At 44.2% G+C, this 18,677-nt stretch overlaps 1 protein-coding gene across 6 annotated transcripts in view; it reads right to left on the bottom strand.

The window, feature by feature from the left end:
- The window catches only part of HERC2 (HECT and RLD domain containing E3 ubiquitin protein ligase 2), a 132,425-nt gene extending 121,342 nt beyond the window's left edge, over positions 1-11,083 (bottom strand). For 5 of the 6 annotated variants that reach the window (XM_069970840.1, XM_069970844.1, XM_069970842.1 and 2 more), the window contains exons 1-2: positions 10,942-11,082; positions 6,917-7,007 (exon numbers count right to left, since the gene is read on the bottom strand). In XM_069970840.1, the coding sequence (XP_069826941.1) occupies positions 6,917-6,988 (72 nt within the window). In that variant the 5' untranslated portion in view covers positions 6,989-7,007; positions 10,942-11,082. Of the gene's footprint in view, positions 1-6,916; positions 7,008-10,941 lie in introns of all 6 variants that reach the window. The other variant, XM_069970846.1, reaches the window with a different exon arrangement.
- Between the last annotated feature and the right edge of the window lie 7,594 nt (positions 11,084-18,677).

Genomic DNA, 18,677 nt, shown 5'->3' with positions numbered 1-18,677 from the left:
ACCATGTGTAAGGTGCCTGATAAAACATACAGCTCTGGTCAGCTGTGGGACCAGATAAGCATAAGTACCTACTCTGAAGTTCGGACTAGGGTTAGAGGAAGCTAAAATGTTGGCTTTATTATCAACTAAGACACTAGCTACATTTAAAGGGGAATTACCAGTATTATGGATTGGTAAGGGGTCTTCTTGTTTTAGTGCTGTGTTTTCTCCTGCATACTGGCATCTCCAGCCCCTAGCTGTGAAAGGACCCATTTTGTTGTAGTTCCCGTACTAAAAAGACTGACTGGGAATAAGGGCCCTATTTCAGGGGTCTATTATCGGGCAAAAAAAAAAAAAACACACTATATCTTTCGCATTTAAACTATAATCGTTCAGTGTCGTTGATTTAGTTCTAAACCTAAAATTATTGTTAATAGTTCGCTGTAATTCCGCATTTTTTCACAAATCATTCAGTGTAATTGCACATTGTTCACAGTTTTGCTGGGATCAGAAGGAATAAACGATCATAGTAACGATTGTGACTAACGACCACCGTTCTGTGTAATATGGTAAAAGATTTCAGGTTAACAATAAACAATCTTGTTTGCGATCGTTTATTGTTAGTCGTTAATAGTTCAAAATCGCTTTGTCTAATAGGACCCTTAATGCGGAACTTGAGCGAATGAATGTGGAATCACAGTGAACTATTAATAAATATTTTAGGTTCAGATCTAAATCAACGATCAATGACACACGAACGATTTTTCAATCGTTCCCTGCAATTACACAGTACAGTTTAAATTCGAACGATTAGATAGTTACTAGTGGGGTACCACAGGGGGTCAGTGTTGGATCCACTTCTTTTTAATATTTTTATTAATGATCTTGTAGAGGGGCTACAGAGTAGAATCTCCATTTTTGCAGATTATACTAAACTGGGTAAAGGAATCAGCACAGAGGAGGATAATATATTACAGAGGGATTTGGAGAAGCTAGAGGCTTGGGCGGTAAAATGGCAAATGAAGTTTAATGTGGATAAATGTAAGGTTATGCATTTGGGCCATAGAAATAATAAGTACAGTTATGTGCTAAATAATAAAACACTGGGTAAAACTACTTCCGAAAAGGACCTGGGGGTATTGGTGGACAGTAAACTCAACTTTAGTGATCAGTGCCAGGCAGCAGCTGCCAAGGCTAAAAAAAAAATAATGGGATGCATCAAAAGAGGTATAGATGCTAAAGATGAGAACATAGTTTTGCCTCTTTATAAATCACTGGTCAGACCACACATGGAATACTGTGTACAGTTTTGGGCACCGGTATATAAGAAGGACACAGCTGAACTAGAGCGGGTGCAGAGGAGGGCAACAAAGGTCATTAAGGGAATGGGTGGGTTACAGTACCAGGACAGGTTATCAAGCTTGGGGTTATTTACGCTAGAAAAAAAAGACATCTCAGGGGCGATCTGATCACAATGTACAAATATATGAATGGACAGTACAGAGATCTTTGTAGTGGTCTTTTTACTCCTAGGTCTGTAACCATGAAAAGGGGGCATCCTATACATCTAGAGGAAAGAAGATTTCACCATGAGCATTGACGCAGGTTCTTTACTGTACGAGCGGTAAGACTGTGGAACTCTCTGATGTTGTCATGGCTGATTCATTAAATAAATTCAAGGGAGGCCTGGATGCTTTTCTTGAAAAATATAATATTACAAGTTATGGGCACTAGATTTCTGGTGATACGCTGCCGGGAAGGAATTTTCTCCTTGTGATGGGGCAATTGGCATCTGCCTCATCAGGGTTTTTGCCTTCCCCTGAATTAACACAGTAGGATTTCCCTAGGTTGAACCTGATGGACTCTTGTCTTCTTTCAACCTTATTTACTATGTTACTATGATTTGTTGCGAGATAATCGTCCCGTGTAATATGGCCCTAAGTGTGCACAGTCTCATTTCTCAAGAAGTGGAGTTGTAATGGTGAATTAATGGGGTTATCGTTGTTGCCATCGGCTATGGGATCCCAGTCGGAGCGTACACACATCGAATGCGCTCCGACCGGGATCCCGCACGGGGCCGCAAATAACTGACATGTCAGTTTTCATGTGGCCGCAATTAAATGAATTGCGGCCCTAGGAAACCCTGTCAGTTCACAAAGGAGCCGCTCGCTTCACTGTGTGCTATGGGAAGCTCTGATGCGGGCGCGTGCTCTGCGGCCGGACAGATCTTTCGGCCGGTACTTAAGTACCGGCCGGGATGATCCGGGCAGACACCGGCCGTCCCGTGACCCGGCCGGGGTCACGAAACGGCCGGATGTTCACAGCGTGTGAACATAGCCATAACGTTATCCCTAGTAGTGATCGAGCGGACAAGAGCTGCTGAAGCCAATACTGGCAGGAAAAGACAACACATGATCCTTGGATATCACAGTACTTATACCCCTAGTTCCTGTGCCCTCGGCATCAGAACATTTTATGCCCAGCCGCACATTACATCCAGATGCTGGACAGAGCTGGATTCCTTTAAAACAGTCCAAGACTGACCCTCCCAATCAACCTCCCTGACATCTTTGGTGATATTAATGATTGATGAGTTGGGATGGACTGATCCCAACTTAATAAATTTGTGACAAGGAATTACTGAGAACTCTCAGGCCATGTCTCTCTACTAGCTGAATTTAATATGTCCTATAACAATAGCCTATGAAACAGAGAAAATACACCCCTTTTGGCTAACACTATTTGGAGAGCAAGGTAGCATACTAGACGTATTGTCTATATTCTTGCATGTTAACTATTTTTCATTATTATCCCCACTTCTGGGAATCTCCTAATGTGGACCAATCACCTCACTGAGGAAGTGACCTGGCCCCAGTACTTTATAGCTGCCGGTCACAGCATCGGAGAGCTCAGAGGCTGTGTCTGGCAGACGGTAATTTAAAAATATCAATCTTTAATGCTTGGTCCCAGCACCCGGTAACTAGGCACAGGGCGAAACTGCAGCGGCATGTAGAAACACTGCTTCCGGCCTGTTCCCAACCACTCATGCTTGACTGGCAGTCTGAGTGCTGGCCTTTGCATTAGGCTCCCAGTGCTTAGGCTGTCAATCAAGTATGAGAGCCTGGGAGGAAGACGGAGGCAGCCTCTTTGAAATATACGTCCAATACCATGACTTACTACCCACCCCCCTTCTTGATCTTCTTAACAATTCCTTCTCTACCACAAATTAACTGAGATGAACCCAATGGCCATAGGAAATTACTGGAGCAGTAATTTCCTATGGCCATCAGACTGCATCAGATCTGTATATTGAGCGTGCAGATGTGCTGCTGGACAGATCTCCGCTCCGGGACAGGCAAATTATACACAATATAATTCAATCCTTCTTCCTTTAAAGCGAATGTACCATCAGGTACATCACTTTTTTTTTTTTTTTTTATTAACATGGGCCGACCAGCGCTGGCACAGGGATCTCAGTGGCACAGTTGTTTTTTCTGGAATGACGCCCAGTTCCTGCACCATTCTTTTGCCAGGCACCAGCCCTGCTCTGAGCGCTTGAGGTGGGCCCACCACTCCCCAGTTTGACTATTTCCCTCCCCTCTATGACACGGCTCCATTAATTCTAGTGGAGCCGTGTCACAAACAGAAGGGGAAATGTCACAACAGTGAATAGAGCTGGGCCAGGGAACGGCAAAAGAATGGTACCTAATGGTACATTCGCTTCAAACATAGATCCACTTCAGTTATTTTATGGAGAAATTTAGGGTGTCGGCCACTCTGCCCTTATCGGTGGCTGGGTGCATAAGATTAGTTTAGATTGTGGTATTGCCCAAAAGCTCAAAAATCCTGCAGCATTTATTTATGCCCATTCTAAAGTTTCATACAATATCAGACACTTGGTGCCAATCACTAACGGTTCACCCATCTTCCATCTGACTAACCAAACAGATCATCCAACTGAGGATATAAGGTCTTTTCTCTTGTTTCTTATGTCCAGTCCCTTAGATGCAGTTCACTGACACCCCATGGCCTTCACTGTATCTGTATCACACTCTTCTACTCTGTTCCTTTCGTGGTTCTGTATGTTCTCATAAGTGTACAACACGGTACCAAGTGTTGATTATTCTGTTCTGACATGTTAGACTAGTTGACTTTGCTTAACTTTGATATTAAATAAAAATGTGTTTAAAAAAAAATCCTGACAAAAAGATTTGGCGGCAAAAGCCAGACTGAAGTGTTAAGAGTGGCTGGCTTCCTAAAAACATATATAGTTTCCAACATAAATGACCATGTGCAATCTAAATCTAGCACAATCGGCAAATTCAGAAGAATTCAGCGAGGAGACAAGAGAACATTCCCTGGTTCAAAGGAAAGACCACTGTCTGAAATAGATTCGGAGATCCCCCTCAAACAATAGTCACAGTAAATTTAGAAAACAAAGACCCCCATACAGATTAGATTTATAGAGCCCCTACTGCTAAATAAAGTAAGGTTCTCCGAATTATCCCCATGAAGCATGTGTTCCAGCCAGGCAGGGTGTGGGCACAGAACATTACATGGGGTTTCATCACCAGATCTTAAATAGTCCTATCATTCTTTAGAGCATAGCAGGGATCATAGAAAAAACACAGGAGACAAGGCTGAGGTACACAGGAGACACACATTATGGGCACTTAAGAACTAGTCAAGGGGAAGATTTCCACTGACTAACAGGATGTGTGCCAGGATGTTTTTTTGAACAAACTATAGTGAAGGAAACTTCTTACCTCTAACACCAATAAACTCACAGGCTTAAAGGGAATGCAGCACTAGAATACTTATTGTTTAAGTCAAGGTTTTATGGTAACAATTTAAGAAACCTGGTGATAACATTTCAGTGGAAGCAAGCCCTGCTGTGATAGCACAGAATTGTAAAACATGCTGAAAATCGCCAAACTGCCCTGAAAAGACAACATAGCATAAAACGTCCTGTGGATAAGGTTTCATTTTTCCTTCATTGGTTCTCAGATAATATCTGACCAATGTATTTTTGCCCTAAAAAAGAAAAAAAAATACACCATGTACAGCTTAACATATGGTATAAAAAAAAACACTATATTTTTGAAGGGAGCGCAGCAGGACAGCGGATAGACCAGGCCGTGAGCAGAGGAGTGCCTAATAACACTCTCCAGCCATTTACATTTCTAGTAATAATAGGTGAATGGCACAATACAGAGCTCTAAAAAAGATGCTCCAACATTGTTTTATGGGGAATATATGTATGTACTAAAAATGTATTATGAACTAAAAAGGTAGAAAAGGCCACAAGTCCTCTATAAAAGGACAAAGTGCATAACAAACAGCTTACACAACATAAACAGTGTCTGTCAATAATTGCAACTGTAGTTATAAAAAGTTACTATATTCACATAGTTCACTGTAGGGAGGCCCAGGTGCCCAAGTTATGGGCATTAGATTTTATGTAGCTCCAGAATAAAATTATACTGACAACTGTTGCAGTTCTCTTTTCTTTTATATTCAGTATTTCACACTTTTACAATAGAAAATTCATTCAAATAATATTCACACCCAAGTGCATAAGATACTCAAATGGACCCCGTCGTAGCGTGCGTCACTACGCCCCCGTCTGGCCTCCTGACCATCATAGAGGTCTCTGCTTATTGAAGGATACGAGGACTCTAACAGCAACCATGCCGGAAGCAACGACGGGTCCATTTGATTTAAGGTGTTCCCTTAACACTGACACACCACACCCAAAGCAAGTTGGTGCATTTTTTGTGTTTGGACCATTAGATTTTATGTGACAGAACGCTGATCCAGGGATTTATTCTGATTACCATAGTGGAATTGGGAAGGAATAGTTCTCCCTGTGATGGGGTAATGGCATCTGCCTTATGAGGGTTTTTGCCATCCTCTGGTATAATACAGTAGGGTTATAGGATGAAATTTTATTAGAGCAATGCTAATAGATGACATGTCAGCGACAAGCAGAATATCAAGTACAGTGATACCTTAGTTCTCAAATTGCTCTGAACTTGAACAATTTGGTTCTCAAACTATATTTTCAAGGAAAGTTTGTTTCAGAAGTCAAACACTTGCTCGGTTCTCAAACACTTTTCAGCACCCAGTTTTGAAGTCATGTAAAACTGCTGTGCAACACACTACAGTTCGCTGAGAGACCCTGACATAATGCAGGTGCTGCTGGCATCACTGTGTGGCTGCACTGCTTTGTGTTCCCTGTTTGCTGCCTGCCTGAGCCTTCCCCTCCAGTCCTCCCTCTCTATGGTCTGCCCCAGCTGGCTCCTCCTGCTGACACCACACACCTGCACTATAAAGAATGAGGTGTGAGTGTCCCTGTGTGCACTTTATTATTTTACATTGTGCATTTATCATTTAAAAAAAATACAGATACAGTAGTTAGCTATTGGTGGATGCCGGAACCAATTAAACACATTTATATTACTACTTATGGGGAAAAACAGCTCAGTTCTCAAACAGCCTGCTAGAAGGGACTGTGGTTGAGAACAGAGGTACCACTGTATTCAGGAAGTGAGCGCACAGCTAACTAGTAGAAAACTCTATTTACTGCCACATTAACAGGAGCAAACACACTTTCTTTACTAAATACACTATACGGGCCAGTTCACACAGAGCAAAAATCTGCAGAATTCAGCCTGCCTCACTCTCCCACAGTGTGACTTTGAGAGGGCTACTGCAACTCCACTTTCCGCTCAAAGAAGTGACATGTCAATTCTTTTAGCAGGAAGCGACGAAAGCAGAAGTGCGCGAGACCTCTCATAGGCACACTGTCGGAGACTGAGGCAGGTCGAATTCTGCTGATTTTGCTCTGTGTGAACTGGCCCTATAAGTCAAAGCTATCTGCAATACATTGTATGAAATAAAACCCACCACACTATGGAGGATAACCCACTCCTACCTGTAAGTCTGTCTTCAGCCATTTGGAATCAAATCTTGATTGTGCAATAAGGGTGAACTTTTCCGAAGACATCTTGCTTGCAGTACACAGCCTAGGATGTAAGACAGAAAGAAAGACATTTATATCATTTGTTATGTTTTGCTCCTTTTTCACAGCACGTACATCTTCACTTTTTGAATGCTTGTTTTTGTTAAGCTATAGTCTTTAAAAGGGGTAGTGCGGCGGTAAACAATTATTCACAGAATAACACACATTGCAAAGTTATAGAACTTTGTAATGTATGTTATGTCCGTGAATGGCCCCCTTCCCCGTGTCCCACCAGCCCCATCCGTGTACCCGGAAGTGTGGTGCGCTATACATACCTGTCACGTGCCGACTCGTCTCCGATCTTCAGTCAGCGATGTCGTCTTCGGCCGAATCCCTCCGAGCGTCCTGACTGCCGGCCGCCCTCCGCCGCGTCATCGGCTGCTCAGCCGCGATTGGCTGAGCATAACTGTGCTCAGCCAATCGCGGCTGAGCATCTGATGACGCTGAAGAGGGCGGCCGGCACTCAGGACGCTTGGAGGGATTCGGCCGGGCCGTCCGAAGACATCGCAGACTGAAGATCGGAGACGAGTCGGCACGTGACAGGTATGTATAGCGCACCACACTTCCGGGTACACAGGTGGGGGTGGTGGGACACGGGGAAGGGGGCCATTCACAGACATAACATACATTACAAAGTTGTATAACTTTGTAACATGTGTTATTCTGTGAATAATTCTTTACCGCCGCACTACCCCTTTAATGGTACAGAAAAATTATTCATTTTTTTCAGCCATGGCCTACTGTACATGTGTGTTTTCCCCGCGTAACACAGGACTATAACATAATCTGAAATTTTGCAGAGCTACTAAGGCTGTGTTCCCACATTTGTTTTATTGCATTTCTTTGTTTACCATTAAAGATGAGCAAACCTGGAGCATGCTCAAGTCCATCCGAACCCGCACTTTCGGCATTTGATTAGCGGTGGCTGCTAAAGTTGGATAAAGCCCTAAGGCTATGTGTAAATCATGGATATAGTCATTGGCTGTATCCATGTTTTCCAGACAACCTTAGAGCTTTATCCAACTTCAGCAGCCCCCGCTAATCAAATGCCGATCGTTCGGGTTCGGATGGACTCGAACCGGTTCGCTCATCTCTATTTACCATTAAAGAGTGACTATTTAATATGGACTTAATTGAATGTCTGGGCTTTGTTATGTGTTTAGCATTACAAGGCTTCATCAGATGAAAATAAACAAAAACCACCAGCAATGAAGCCTGGTAATTGTAATTACATGGCAAAGCCCAGACAGGTTAGGTAAACTGCAGAGGCCATAACCTATTAGGCTCCAATTATGTAATCAAAGAAACCTAACAAAACTGCATATGCGAGAGCACGGCCTCAGTGATTTTACTTATGCTACGTTTACACAGAGCGATAATTCGCCCGATCTTACGCTTAACGATTTCGAAGTAACAATTTTTTTTTTTTATAACGTTCAGCATTTGGCGATCGCTTAAGCCTATCTCGGCCATAGGCTAAATCGGTTAACGAATGTTTACACGGAACGATCTGCGAATGACAAACGACGATTTGATCGTTCACTGCGTTTACACGTACGATTATCGTGCAAATTGGAACGCTAATCGTTCTGTGTAAACGCAGCATTAGAGTGTACCTCCTTTGCTTTTTATGAGAAATTACTTCTATGCAGCACTGTGCACTACAGTCATTTATTTATTGTAAGGGTATAAACCCACACACCGTATAAGCAGCGTATTTACTGCTGCGATACGCAGCAAATACGCAACAAATACGCAGCAGATTAGATCTAAATAACTGAACACAGCATCAAATCTGCACCACCAATTCTGCTGCAGATCTGCTGCGTATTTGCTGCGTATACGGTGTGTGTGTTTGTACCCTAAATGTATTTTAAATTAAGCACCAGGCTCTACATTATGAGACATGGCTCCTGTCTCCAGCATGAGACCCAGCACCATAAACTTACATTACACCAAATTTATCACTGCAAGAGAGAGAACAGGAAGATCCATCTAGATATTAAAAAATAAATAAATAAAACACTATTAGGAGTGTGTACAGTTAAAGGGCCAGCTTCAGCAACAAGTGCTCATGGATTCTATACACACATCCAGTGCTCTCCGATATTCCAGATGCTCCCACAAGGTTCTATGGGGCGTCTGTGCAAGAATTCCAGACAATTATTGGACATGTGCTATATTTGTTCCTATAATATTATGGTGAATTTGTTGATTATTTTGTTATTTGTTGCCTCTGGGAGAGGCACCACGTTTTTAATGTGCGATTTATATTTCTAATCATTGTTTAATAGAGCTCTTTGGGTCACAATTGTCTCATTTTTGTGAGTTGGATTAGTCAGTAAGTGCCAGCTCCTCAGCCGTGCAGCACAGCGTGACAATGCCGGGACCACAATTCTTAGTGTCACAATAAAAGTCTACACCTGCATTAGCAGGACTTCCTATCCAGACAGCGCCCAATCACAATGACATCCAATAACAGATCACCTTTAGAAGAAGAGATTATCATGAACAAATTCCATGCAGAGCACTATAAACTTTATATCATTCCATAGTAGATATTGCATATAGCTCCAATCCTGCCGTACAGCTCGTGGCATGGAATCCACGTAACTTCAGTTTGTGTAATGTGGGATTGGGGTGCAGTGACGCTCCCTGGGAGATGCCCCTTTTTGTACACATTGCTACATCTGTGCCCATGCAACCTTATGGTAGACAGCTAGCACTGCACGGCATGATAGATGCGGGGACAGGGCCTCGGCCTCTTTATGGGCCATGACGCCACACTCAACCACATTCTCCATTTCACACCTTCTAGGGCAGCAGACTGGCACAGCATGGTATAGCAGGAATATGGGCTCTACTACGTTACAGGGGCACTAAACCCCAGACTAGCTGCAGCTTCTGCCATACAACACACCTCTACCTATTGTAATATATGTTTTCATGGTTAACTAGAAGAAGCACTGGAGGGAATGAGTGACTCAGACCTTGATTCAATAGTAGGGGAGAACCTCTAGGTGCAAGACTGAGCCCAACAACAGTCACTGCCATAAAGGAAACCATGGACAGCAGGGGTCTCACAGCCATGTATATGGGATCAGGGACAGATCAGCTGATCACAGTCACTGCCATAAAGGAAACCATAGACAGCAGGGGTCTCACAGCCATGTATATGAGATCAGGGACAGATCAGCTGATCACAGTCACTGCCATAAAGGAGAGGACAGCAGGGGTCTCACAGCCATGTATATGAGATCAGGGGCAGATCAGCTGATCACAGTCACTGCCATAAAGGAAACCATAGACAGCAGGGGTCTCCCAGCCAGGTATATGAGATCAGGGGCAGATCAGCTGATCACAGTCACTGCCATAAAGGAAACCATAGACAGCAGGGGTCTCACAGCCAGGTATATGGGATCAGGGGCAGATCAGCTGATCACAGTCACTGCCATAAAGGAGACCATAGACAGCAGGGGTCTCACAGCCAGGTATATGAGATTGGGGACAGATCAGCTGATCACAGTCACTGCCATAAAGGAGAGGACAGCAGGGGTCTCACAGCCAGGGATATGAGATCAGGGGCAGATCAGCTGATCACCGTGTACACTTGCTGACACCACATGGCAGCCATCAGACCCTGCACATGTGTACACAGCTCCTATAGGCCGCCATCCTGCCCTCCTGGGAGATGCAGCTGCGCTCCGGGCCATCCCTGTCATGTATATTTGATGACACCCAGAAGCCATGGTGGTGGTGCAGGGATGCTACATATAGCCCCGTACAGCAGCCTCTCAGCCATCACACCGGCTATGGGCTCCTATGTGAGGCTACGGCTCAGATCTCGCCCAGTACCGAGCCCCCCATAAGGAGTGATGGGAGTAAGGATGCTGCTCCATGACCCTCCGGATACATGGGCGATGCCGGGCCCCACTCACCTGATCGGACTGCCCCGGTAACCTGCGAGGGGTAACGACCCCCGGCGGCTCAGGAACGCAGCCTGCCGCAGCAGGTACCCAGCTCACCCGTCAGGTTTAAGCGGCCTCTGTGGGCAACACAGGAAGAACAGGACGCAGCAGGCAAACCATTAGCCAATCACACCGCAGAACACAAAAGCAACGACGAATCAGTGCCGCGGACGGGCGGGACATCCTCCCAGAGCTGCAAAGGGGAGGGGTGTAGGTGGAGCGTCGACGTCACGCCAGAAACGATCACGTGATGTGTTGCCAGGCTTCTAGAAGCGTATACTTTGCGTGTTGTACACAGAGACACGCCGGCCGTGCTGGGGGCAGGAGAGCTGGCGCTGTGTATGCATGGCCATTATATTCTACAGCACTAGTGGTTGTATGCCCCGGTGGTGGCGGGAAGTGACAGCACTGGTGCAGACAGCCTAACATTACGGAGGCCGACATGAGTCCTTGAGCTGTCCTCACCTGTCAGCTTGTTCTGTCATGAAGGAAGTCACCCAGCTCTTCCTAATGGTGACAGGCAAATCCTCATCTGTAGTACAGCTGGTCAGATCCCCTCAACAGCTGCTGATCCTGGCAACAATGGGAGTGACCTTATGTATAGTGAAGGGAAGCTGTGGGGGCTTTAGGCTATCACCAGGGGCCCATTACTCCTTGTCTGCCATGACTTATTATGGAACGCCGGGGTATTTCATGGGCATCGGGAAAGCCGGGAAGGACGCTGGTCTATAATGACAGATCTGTCTCTATACCATGGCATCCAAAGCCGTCTGGGTAGAAAGAAGCCCCTGGCAGGTTGCCTGTAACAGTAGATCTTTAGGGTGGGTTCACACTGAGGAATCCGCACGGAGAAGTTCCCATGGATTCCACCGCTCACGGCCGTGCATCTCCACCCGTGCCATAGACCCCATTCTATGGCGGGTGGATTCCGCCATCCATCCAAAGAACCTGTGCGCTCTTCAGCCGGAGGACGCCAGAATCCACCCGGCCATAGAATGGGGTCTATGGCACAGGTGGAAATGCACACTGCTGAAAACGGGTGAGCAACGAGCAGATTCCTCTGTGTGAACATAGCCTTAGGGTGCCTTCACACAGGACATATCACAGCAGAAATCTCGCTGCGAGATCCACTACGATGTTAGGTCCTGGCAGGTACATACTCTGAAAGACCGCTGCGAGTATGTAAATCATCCGCTCCTTACCTGGCTCCCGCTGTATAAATTACCTGGCTTCAATCCTTGCTGCACGGGGTCCCGGCTTCCTATTCTCCCACCCAGCCAATCAGTGTGTTGCCCAGCTGCAGCCACTGATTGGCTGGGCGGGAGAGCAGGAAGCCGGGTTAAGGGGAGGGTGATTTACATACAGCAGTCTTTAAGAGTATGTATTCATAGGGACCTGCCAGGACCTAATATCGTAGCGGATCTCGCTGCAAAACTTCAGCTGCGATACGTCCTGTGTGAAGGCACCCTAAGGCTATGTTCACACTGAGGAGTCTGCTCGTTGCTCGCCCCTGTTAACAGGCACACAAATCATCAAGATTGGCAGCTTCCTTTATCATTTCCAACCAATGACTTCCTAGAAATGCTTGATGGGAGACAAGTCCAGAGAGGCTGCAGGCCATGGTTGCACCTTTAGGCCTCACAGACTAGGCCAAGCAACGTATTGCCTGCTGTTGTCTTGAGCATTTGAAAAACTGCTCACTTCGGAGAAATGGCTTCAATCAATGTAATGCTAAGCAGTTAGTGTATCTGGAATAATGACCAGAGGGGTTTGGCGAACCCAAACCAATATTCCAAGAGTAGGGCAGGTGTTACATTCCCTAATGAAGGCCCCTTCACAGCTCTTCATAAAATGCATAAAACCTTAAATATAGACATGCGGAATATGCAGATGGAAGATAATTTTTAGGCCCTTTTAATGCTACCTTGTGCTTTAGTTGGCAGTTCCTTAGCATGTTACCTTTTGGATTATGCACAATCTTGGGTCTTCTACTGTAATGAAGAGTCAAAGAGGGGTTGTGGCTCAGTGTTTGTGCCACACTCTGGCATGCCTCACCACTCCCTCATACTCATGAATAATCTCTGCTACCTGGACTCCTAGACTGGCTTAGCTGTCAGCCAATATCCATGAGTGTTGATTTAAGACATAAACTTTTTACAGAGAAGCTGTGGTCCAGGAGCAAATTACCTGTTTTAATCATCGTATAAAAAAAAATTATGAAGTATTACTCTGTATGTGCCTTATACATGCACAACCAAAATTTGAAGAGTACCTTGTTTCTTTTTGTTATTTGAAAACATTTAATAAAAATTTTATATGAAAAAGGAAAAATTTAACTTAAAACTAATTTGGACCTGATTAGGAATTCTTTGAACTTTTAAAAATGATACAAGTACTGAAATAACTTCCATTTCCATCAGGGGAATCAAACCCAGGAACAAAACACTGTTATTGGTCTCTAGACAGGTGATTTACCCATAGACCACGGGTGCTGCACAGTTGAACTAGGAGATTCAAATTGTGTAGGCGGTTGTCTCAAATAAACAATTAGAGACACTGGCTGACAGTGTGAGTGAGCAGGCGGCAGGGCAGGATTTATAATTCATGTAGAAGAGGGAGGGGGAAGCAGTGGTGAGGCATGCCAGAGTGCAGCACAAACGCTGAGCCACAACTCCTCTTTATCTCTATCATAGTAGAAGACCAGAGATTGCACATAATCCACTCCATGAACAAATTACCTAAAAGTACCATGCTCATAAGGGGACTGCCAACTACAGCACACTGTCAGCACCACGGGTAGGGCTGAGGTACTAATAGATCTCATTTAATGCATAAAATGCACATGAGGTGGTACCTTACTCCCTCCAGGTTTTTCCGTATCATCCCCAACTTCTCTAATTTATGTTGGAGAGAATGTTGACAAATTGCCATCCAAACTTATATGTGGTGGCTCTGCCCTAATATAACACAATATTGGGATGAGGTTTTTGATCTTATCTGAAAACAAAATTCAGCTCCATGCACAAAAGATCCCTTGATTGCAACCCTAGGTATCCATATGGATACTGTAAGGTTGGGACTGAAGGACACAAGACTGGTGAGGCCCTGCACTGGCACCCACCCCGCTGTCCCTGCCTGTTTACCAAGATCTGCCCTAGGTAAAATGGGCGACAGTCCCTAACCTTGATGAGTGCGACACAGAGACAAAGACGGAACAAACAAACACAATATACTCAGAGTTGTCTAGCCGGGTCGAAAACAAACGGTCAAACCAGTACAAAATCAGAAGGCAGGAAGAATCGTCAGGAAGCCAAGCCAAAGTCAGAGAAACCAGCGAATACGTAACCAGGATATAATGCTAGCTTAGTGACACTCAGGGATGAGGCTCTATCGCGGACAAGTAGGGATATGAGAAGGCAGAACTTTTAATGGAGGTGATGACCCAGCCCCAGGACCTGATTGGAGCAGGAACTCCAACTTCCCCACAATACGTAAGACTGACTGGCAGCTACACCTGACAGCAGGGGCGGATTAACTTTACCATAGGCCCCGGGCTGTTCACCAAGCCTGGGCCCCCCCACCCCACTGTAACTATGGCAGAACTAGCCTGGCGTTCATAGTACAGGACAGATAATGTCATCATGTCCCGATTTGTGCAAAATTGCCATAAAAAAACAGGGATTTTTTGCAAATCATGGCGGAAGTATAGCCAGGAGACAGTACACTATTGAAAGTATAAGTCTTTTTGGGTGGTCATGGGCCCCCCAGGAGCTCAGGGCCCCGGGCTGCCGCCCGAAACGCCCCTGTTATAATCCACTACTGCCTGACAGTCAGTATCACAGCGAAATGATACACCTGGGACACCCGGCCGTGCATCACACATGCGACACAGGACTAGGAAGCACAGGAAGGTTGCATATATGGCGTTTGCGGTCCACCTTGGAGCACACGCGGTGTACACTTCCGGATAGCGCCGGGGAGAAGCTCCAGCCCAGCCACTGGAGAGGATGGCTACACAAGGATGGAGGGCGACACTTATGTAAGTTCTTTTATAAATATCTGTTATTACCCCATCTTTGTTAACCTCTGGCTTGGGAAAGGTGGTCGCTATACCACCAAAACATGTTGCCAAAATAAAACTCATTAAAGTGGAGCCCTTGGTCTGGATGTGGTGACACTTGTTGTTGTGACTTCCTGGAGGGGGATAAGAGACTAGTGATCTATCCCCCATTCCATCGGTGTGGTGTTTCTACATTTGGGCTAGATTCCCTGGACAAGTGGTTTTCATGTATACATGGTATTTTTTATAATATCCACTATCACCGGGTGTGCCAATTTTCACTTCCGTTTACTTTTATTGGATGAGCGCGGCCCCATACATGCTTTCTTCTACAGTGAGGCATGGTGCTGACAACATCGTTTTGTGGGGGAGTTTTATAATGGCTCCTCAGCCTTTTGTTAAGTCATTCTTCCAATGTCATCAAACTAAATATTTACACACTGCTAATACAGACAGATAATGCAAAGTTTCAAAAGTCAAAAGTGTTTGCAATGTGTAATGCAAATATATCTTTCAATCCTGCTCCTAAAAGAAAGGCTCTATCATACCTTTTATAGCATTCCTTTCTTTGGCCACACAACATTTTGAGAGCCCTCCTAATTATGCTTGCAGTAGAATTGGAGTTAAAGAGTCAAAGGTGACTTTGCAAGAGGATCTCATTACAGAAGATGATATGCGGTGGAGACTGGTATCCATCACTTAGAAGAGGGATAAACAAAATCTTTAAAGACTTGGGTATGATGGTCCATAGGCAAGGAGAGATGATTGACAGCATTGAGGCCAATGTAGAAAGCGCTGATGTGCATGTTCAGCAAGCCAACCGTCAGCTGGCCTGAGCAGCGGAGTACCAGCACAAATCCCGGAAGAAGATCTGTATTATCATCCTCATGCTTGTAATACTTGTTGCCATTCTTGCAGTGATTATCTGGGCAGCCACCAGAAATTAGGCAATGCCTGGAATAAAGATCTTTTCAGTAAAAAAAAAAAATGTTGAAAATACCATAAATAGGTTAATCTGGGTTAGAAATAGAATAGGAATATGCATTGATAACTTCTGCCCTCCTCAAAATAGATGAGGCTTTGGTCTCCAAGATATAAAACAGCACAATTAAATATACTATGGGAAGCAAACTGCTGAGGGTAATGGGGGGGAGGGGGGTTGGGCTAAGATTTACTTCAATATGGTTTCATATTAATTTGAAGGAGGTATACAAGTTAAAAAAGTAAAAGAACATAGTAAGGCCATGATAAATAAAATAAGTGATATTTTTATAAATGGCAATATTAATACATGGCAGGCAGTAAAGGGAGAAAATAAGGTTCTGGATAAAGGATGGCATGAATATGTATGCTTACATTACGCCTATGTGACAACACAGAACAAGGAGCAGTTTATAATACAGGAAACCCCTGAAGTAATAAAAACCTTCTTTATAGAAAATAAAAAGAAAGGGCTGTCAAGACTATATAGAGGGTTAAGCAATAAAAAATATTCAGTAGTGGTAATAAATAGTGGAAAATGGGAAAATTAGGTCGGGAAATGTTAGAAGAGCAATGGGGCACTATTCTAAAAAATATAAAACAAGTATTAACAAACTACAACCATTGAATAATACAATTTAATATAGTAGACAGATTGTATAAGGTGAATTGTATAAGGTGTGGTAGAGGCCCAGCCGGTTGGCTGCATATATTGTTGCCCTGCAAGGATAACAGATTGTCTCCTGTGTGAACATTGCACAGGTGCCTTAACGATCCAGCCCATGTTCAGTATTCACAAAGCTGCCGAATAGTAGACAATCTGCCTGGAGCATTCCTAGTGATGAGGAGCGTGGGGAGGAGGGACAGAGAGGTGGTGCCAGCCTAATGCATACACAATCTAAGCCGCAGCCATAGGGCACGAAGCTGAAAGTTTAAAAGTTGTTTTTTATGACAATAACTGCATCCCCTGCTTAACGGACCACAGGGCAGATCTTGGATTAAAAGCAGCTTTCCGAAGGTAAAAGCGGTTTGAGGGGCAGATTGTGGGTACAGAGTCACTTTAAAGTGTGGAGGGAGATCTGTTATTTTTATTATATATATATATATATATATATTTATTTATTTTTTTGCGTCAGCTCTCGCCTGGAGGGGGGATTAGGGAAGTGGTGTTTATGCTATAATGTATGTTGAATTGAGTATGGTTATAACGCAAAGGGAAAAAATATAAAAATACATTTATATAGGGCTATTTCCCTTAATTTTGTAGATCAGGGAGACCAGATTCTCTAAAAAAAAAAGTGACGTCACGAACCGGGGGTGTAATTACAATGGAGTGTCCAGCAGGGGCGCACTATATATAGAAGTCAATGAGTACCATTGACTTCTATATATAGTGCGCCCCTGCTGGATACTCCATTGTAATTACACCCCCGGTTTGTGACGTCACTTTGTTTTTAGAGAATCTAGGTCTCCCTGATCTACTTAATTAGCTTAATTAGGAAATAGCCCTATATGTGCATTTCCCATAATTAATGTACATTAGAAAGTTGTCTAACTTTCTGTTAGTAATAACATATAAAAAAATAGTTTTGGCCGGACTTCTCCTTTAAAAAAAAAATGTATTTGATTAATTTCTAAGCTGTCTAACATCCTAAAAAGTAAAATGACATTTTCCAAATGATGTCCACATAATGTAGACATATAAGTGCCATTACAGAAATTATCAAATGTCAAAAAATGTAAATTTTTCAAACTTTTAGCAAAATGCTGAAGTTTTTCCACAAATGATTGCTAAAGTTATTGAACAGTAAGGGTCCATTTACACAGAAAGATTATCTGACAGATTATCTGCCAAAGATTTGAAGCGAAAGCCAGGAATGGATTTGAAAAGAGGAAATGCTATGCCCTGGCCCCTAGGGGCCACTCCGCAGTATAGATGGTGCTGACAGGCAGGAACCGGGGCAGCTGTGGGATATAGTGGTCACGGTGTAGGCACAAGGGTGATACAGCTGGAAACCGGGTTCCTGACCATGCGGGAATACTGGGCATGCGATTCTTCGTTGTCCTTAGTCAGGGCACCAATTATCACACCAATGCCAAGGTTCAGAAACAACGGTAGTTGTATATTTATTGTAATGGTGGTAACCAGTAGCAACAGTCTCTCCGGATGCAACCGGGTATAAGGCAGACTTGAATAAAGCAGAGTAATGGGTGATGCTGCAATAGGCTGTGAGAGTAGCGTGCTGAATGATGGGAGTAGTAGTGAAACTGAAGTTGAGATGCTGGGTGGAATGAGACTTGAATGAAATACTTGCTGTTGATGATTAGAGAAGAGGATGATGAGAGGAACTGAAGAATGACTGAAGAATCGACACCCAGATGAGAATCTTGAGACTTGAGACAGGAACACAGCCAGTGGACTGGAGCAGCAGAGCACACGCAGGCCTCTCTCTTAGCAGGGAGAGAGGACAGACACACCACCTATCCCCTATGGGATAGGAGATAGACTCTGAACTTGTCTCCTGAAGGTGGAGGACAATCACATGGTAACCCCAGCCAAAAGCTCGATGACCATTGGTGTTACCATGGAAGCAGGGCACAGTCACGTGACATCCAGCCATTGCATCATCACACCATTAGGCATATACAGAGAAATATACATGAG

The sequence above is a fragment of the Dendropsophus ebraccatus genome, chromosome 5, assembly GCF_027789765.1.
Source record: "Dendropsophus ebraccatus isolate aDenEbr1 chromosome 5, aDenEbr1.pat, whole genome shotgun sequence".
Lineage (NCBI taxonomy): Eukaryota > Metazoa > Chordata > Amphibia > Anura > Hylidae > Dendropsophus > Dendropsophus ebraccatus.
Note: the sequence above shows the minus strand (reverse complement) of the source record. Positions and strands in the feature narration are given on the sequence as shown.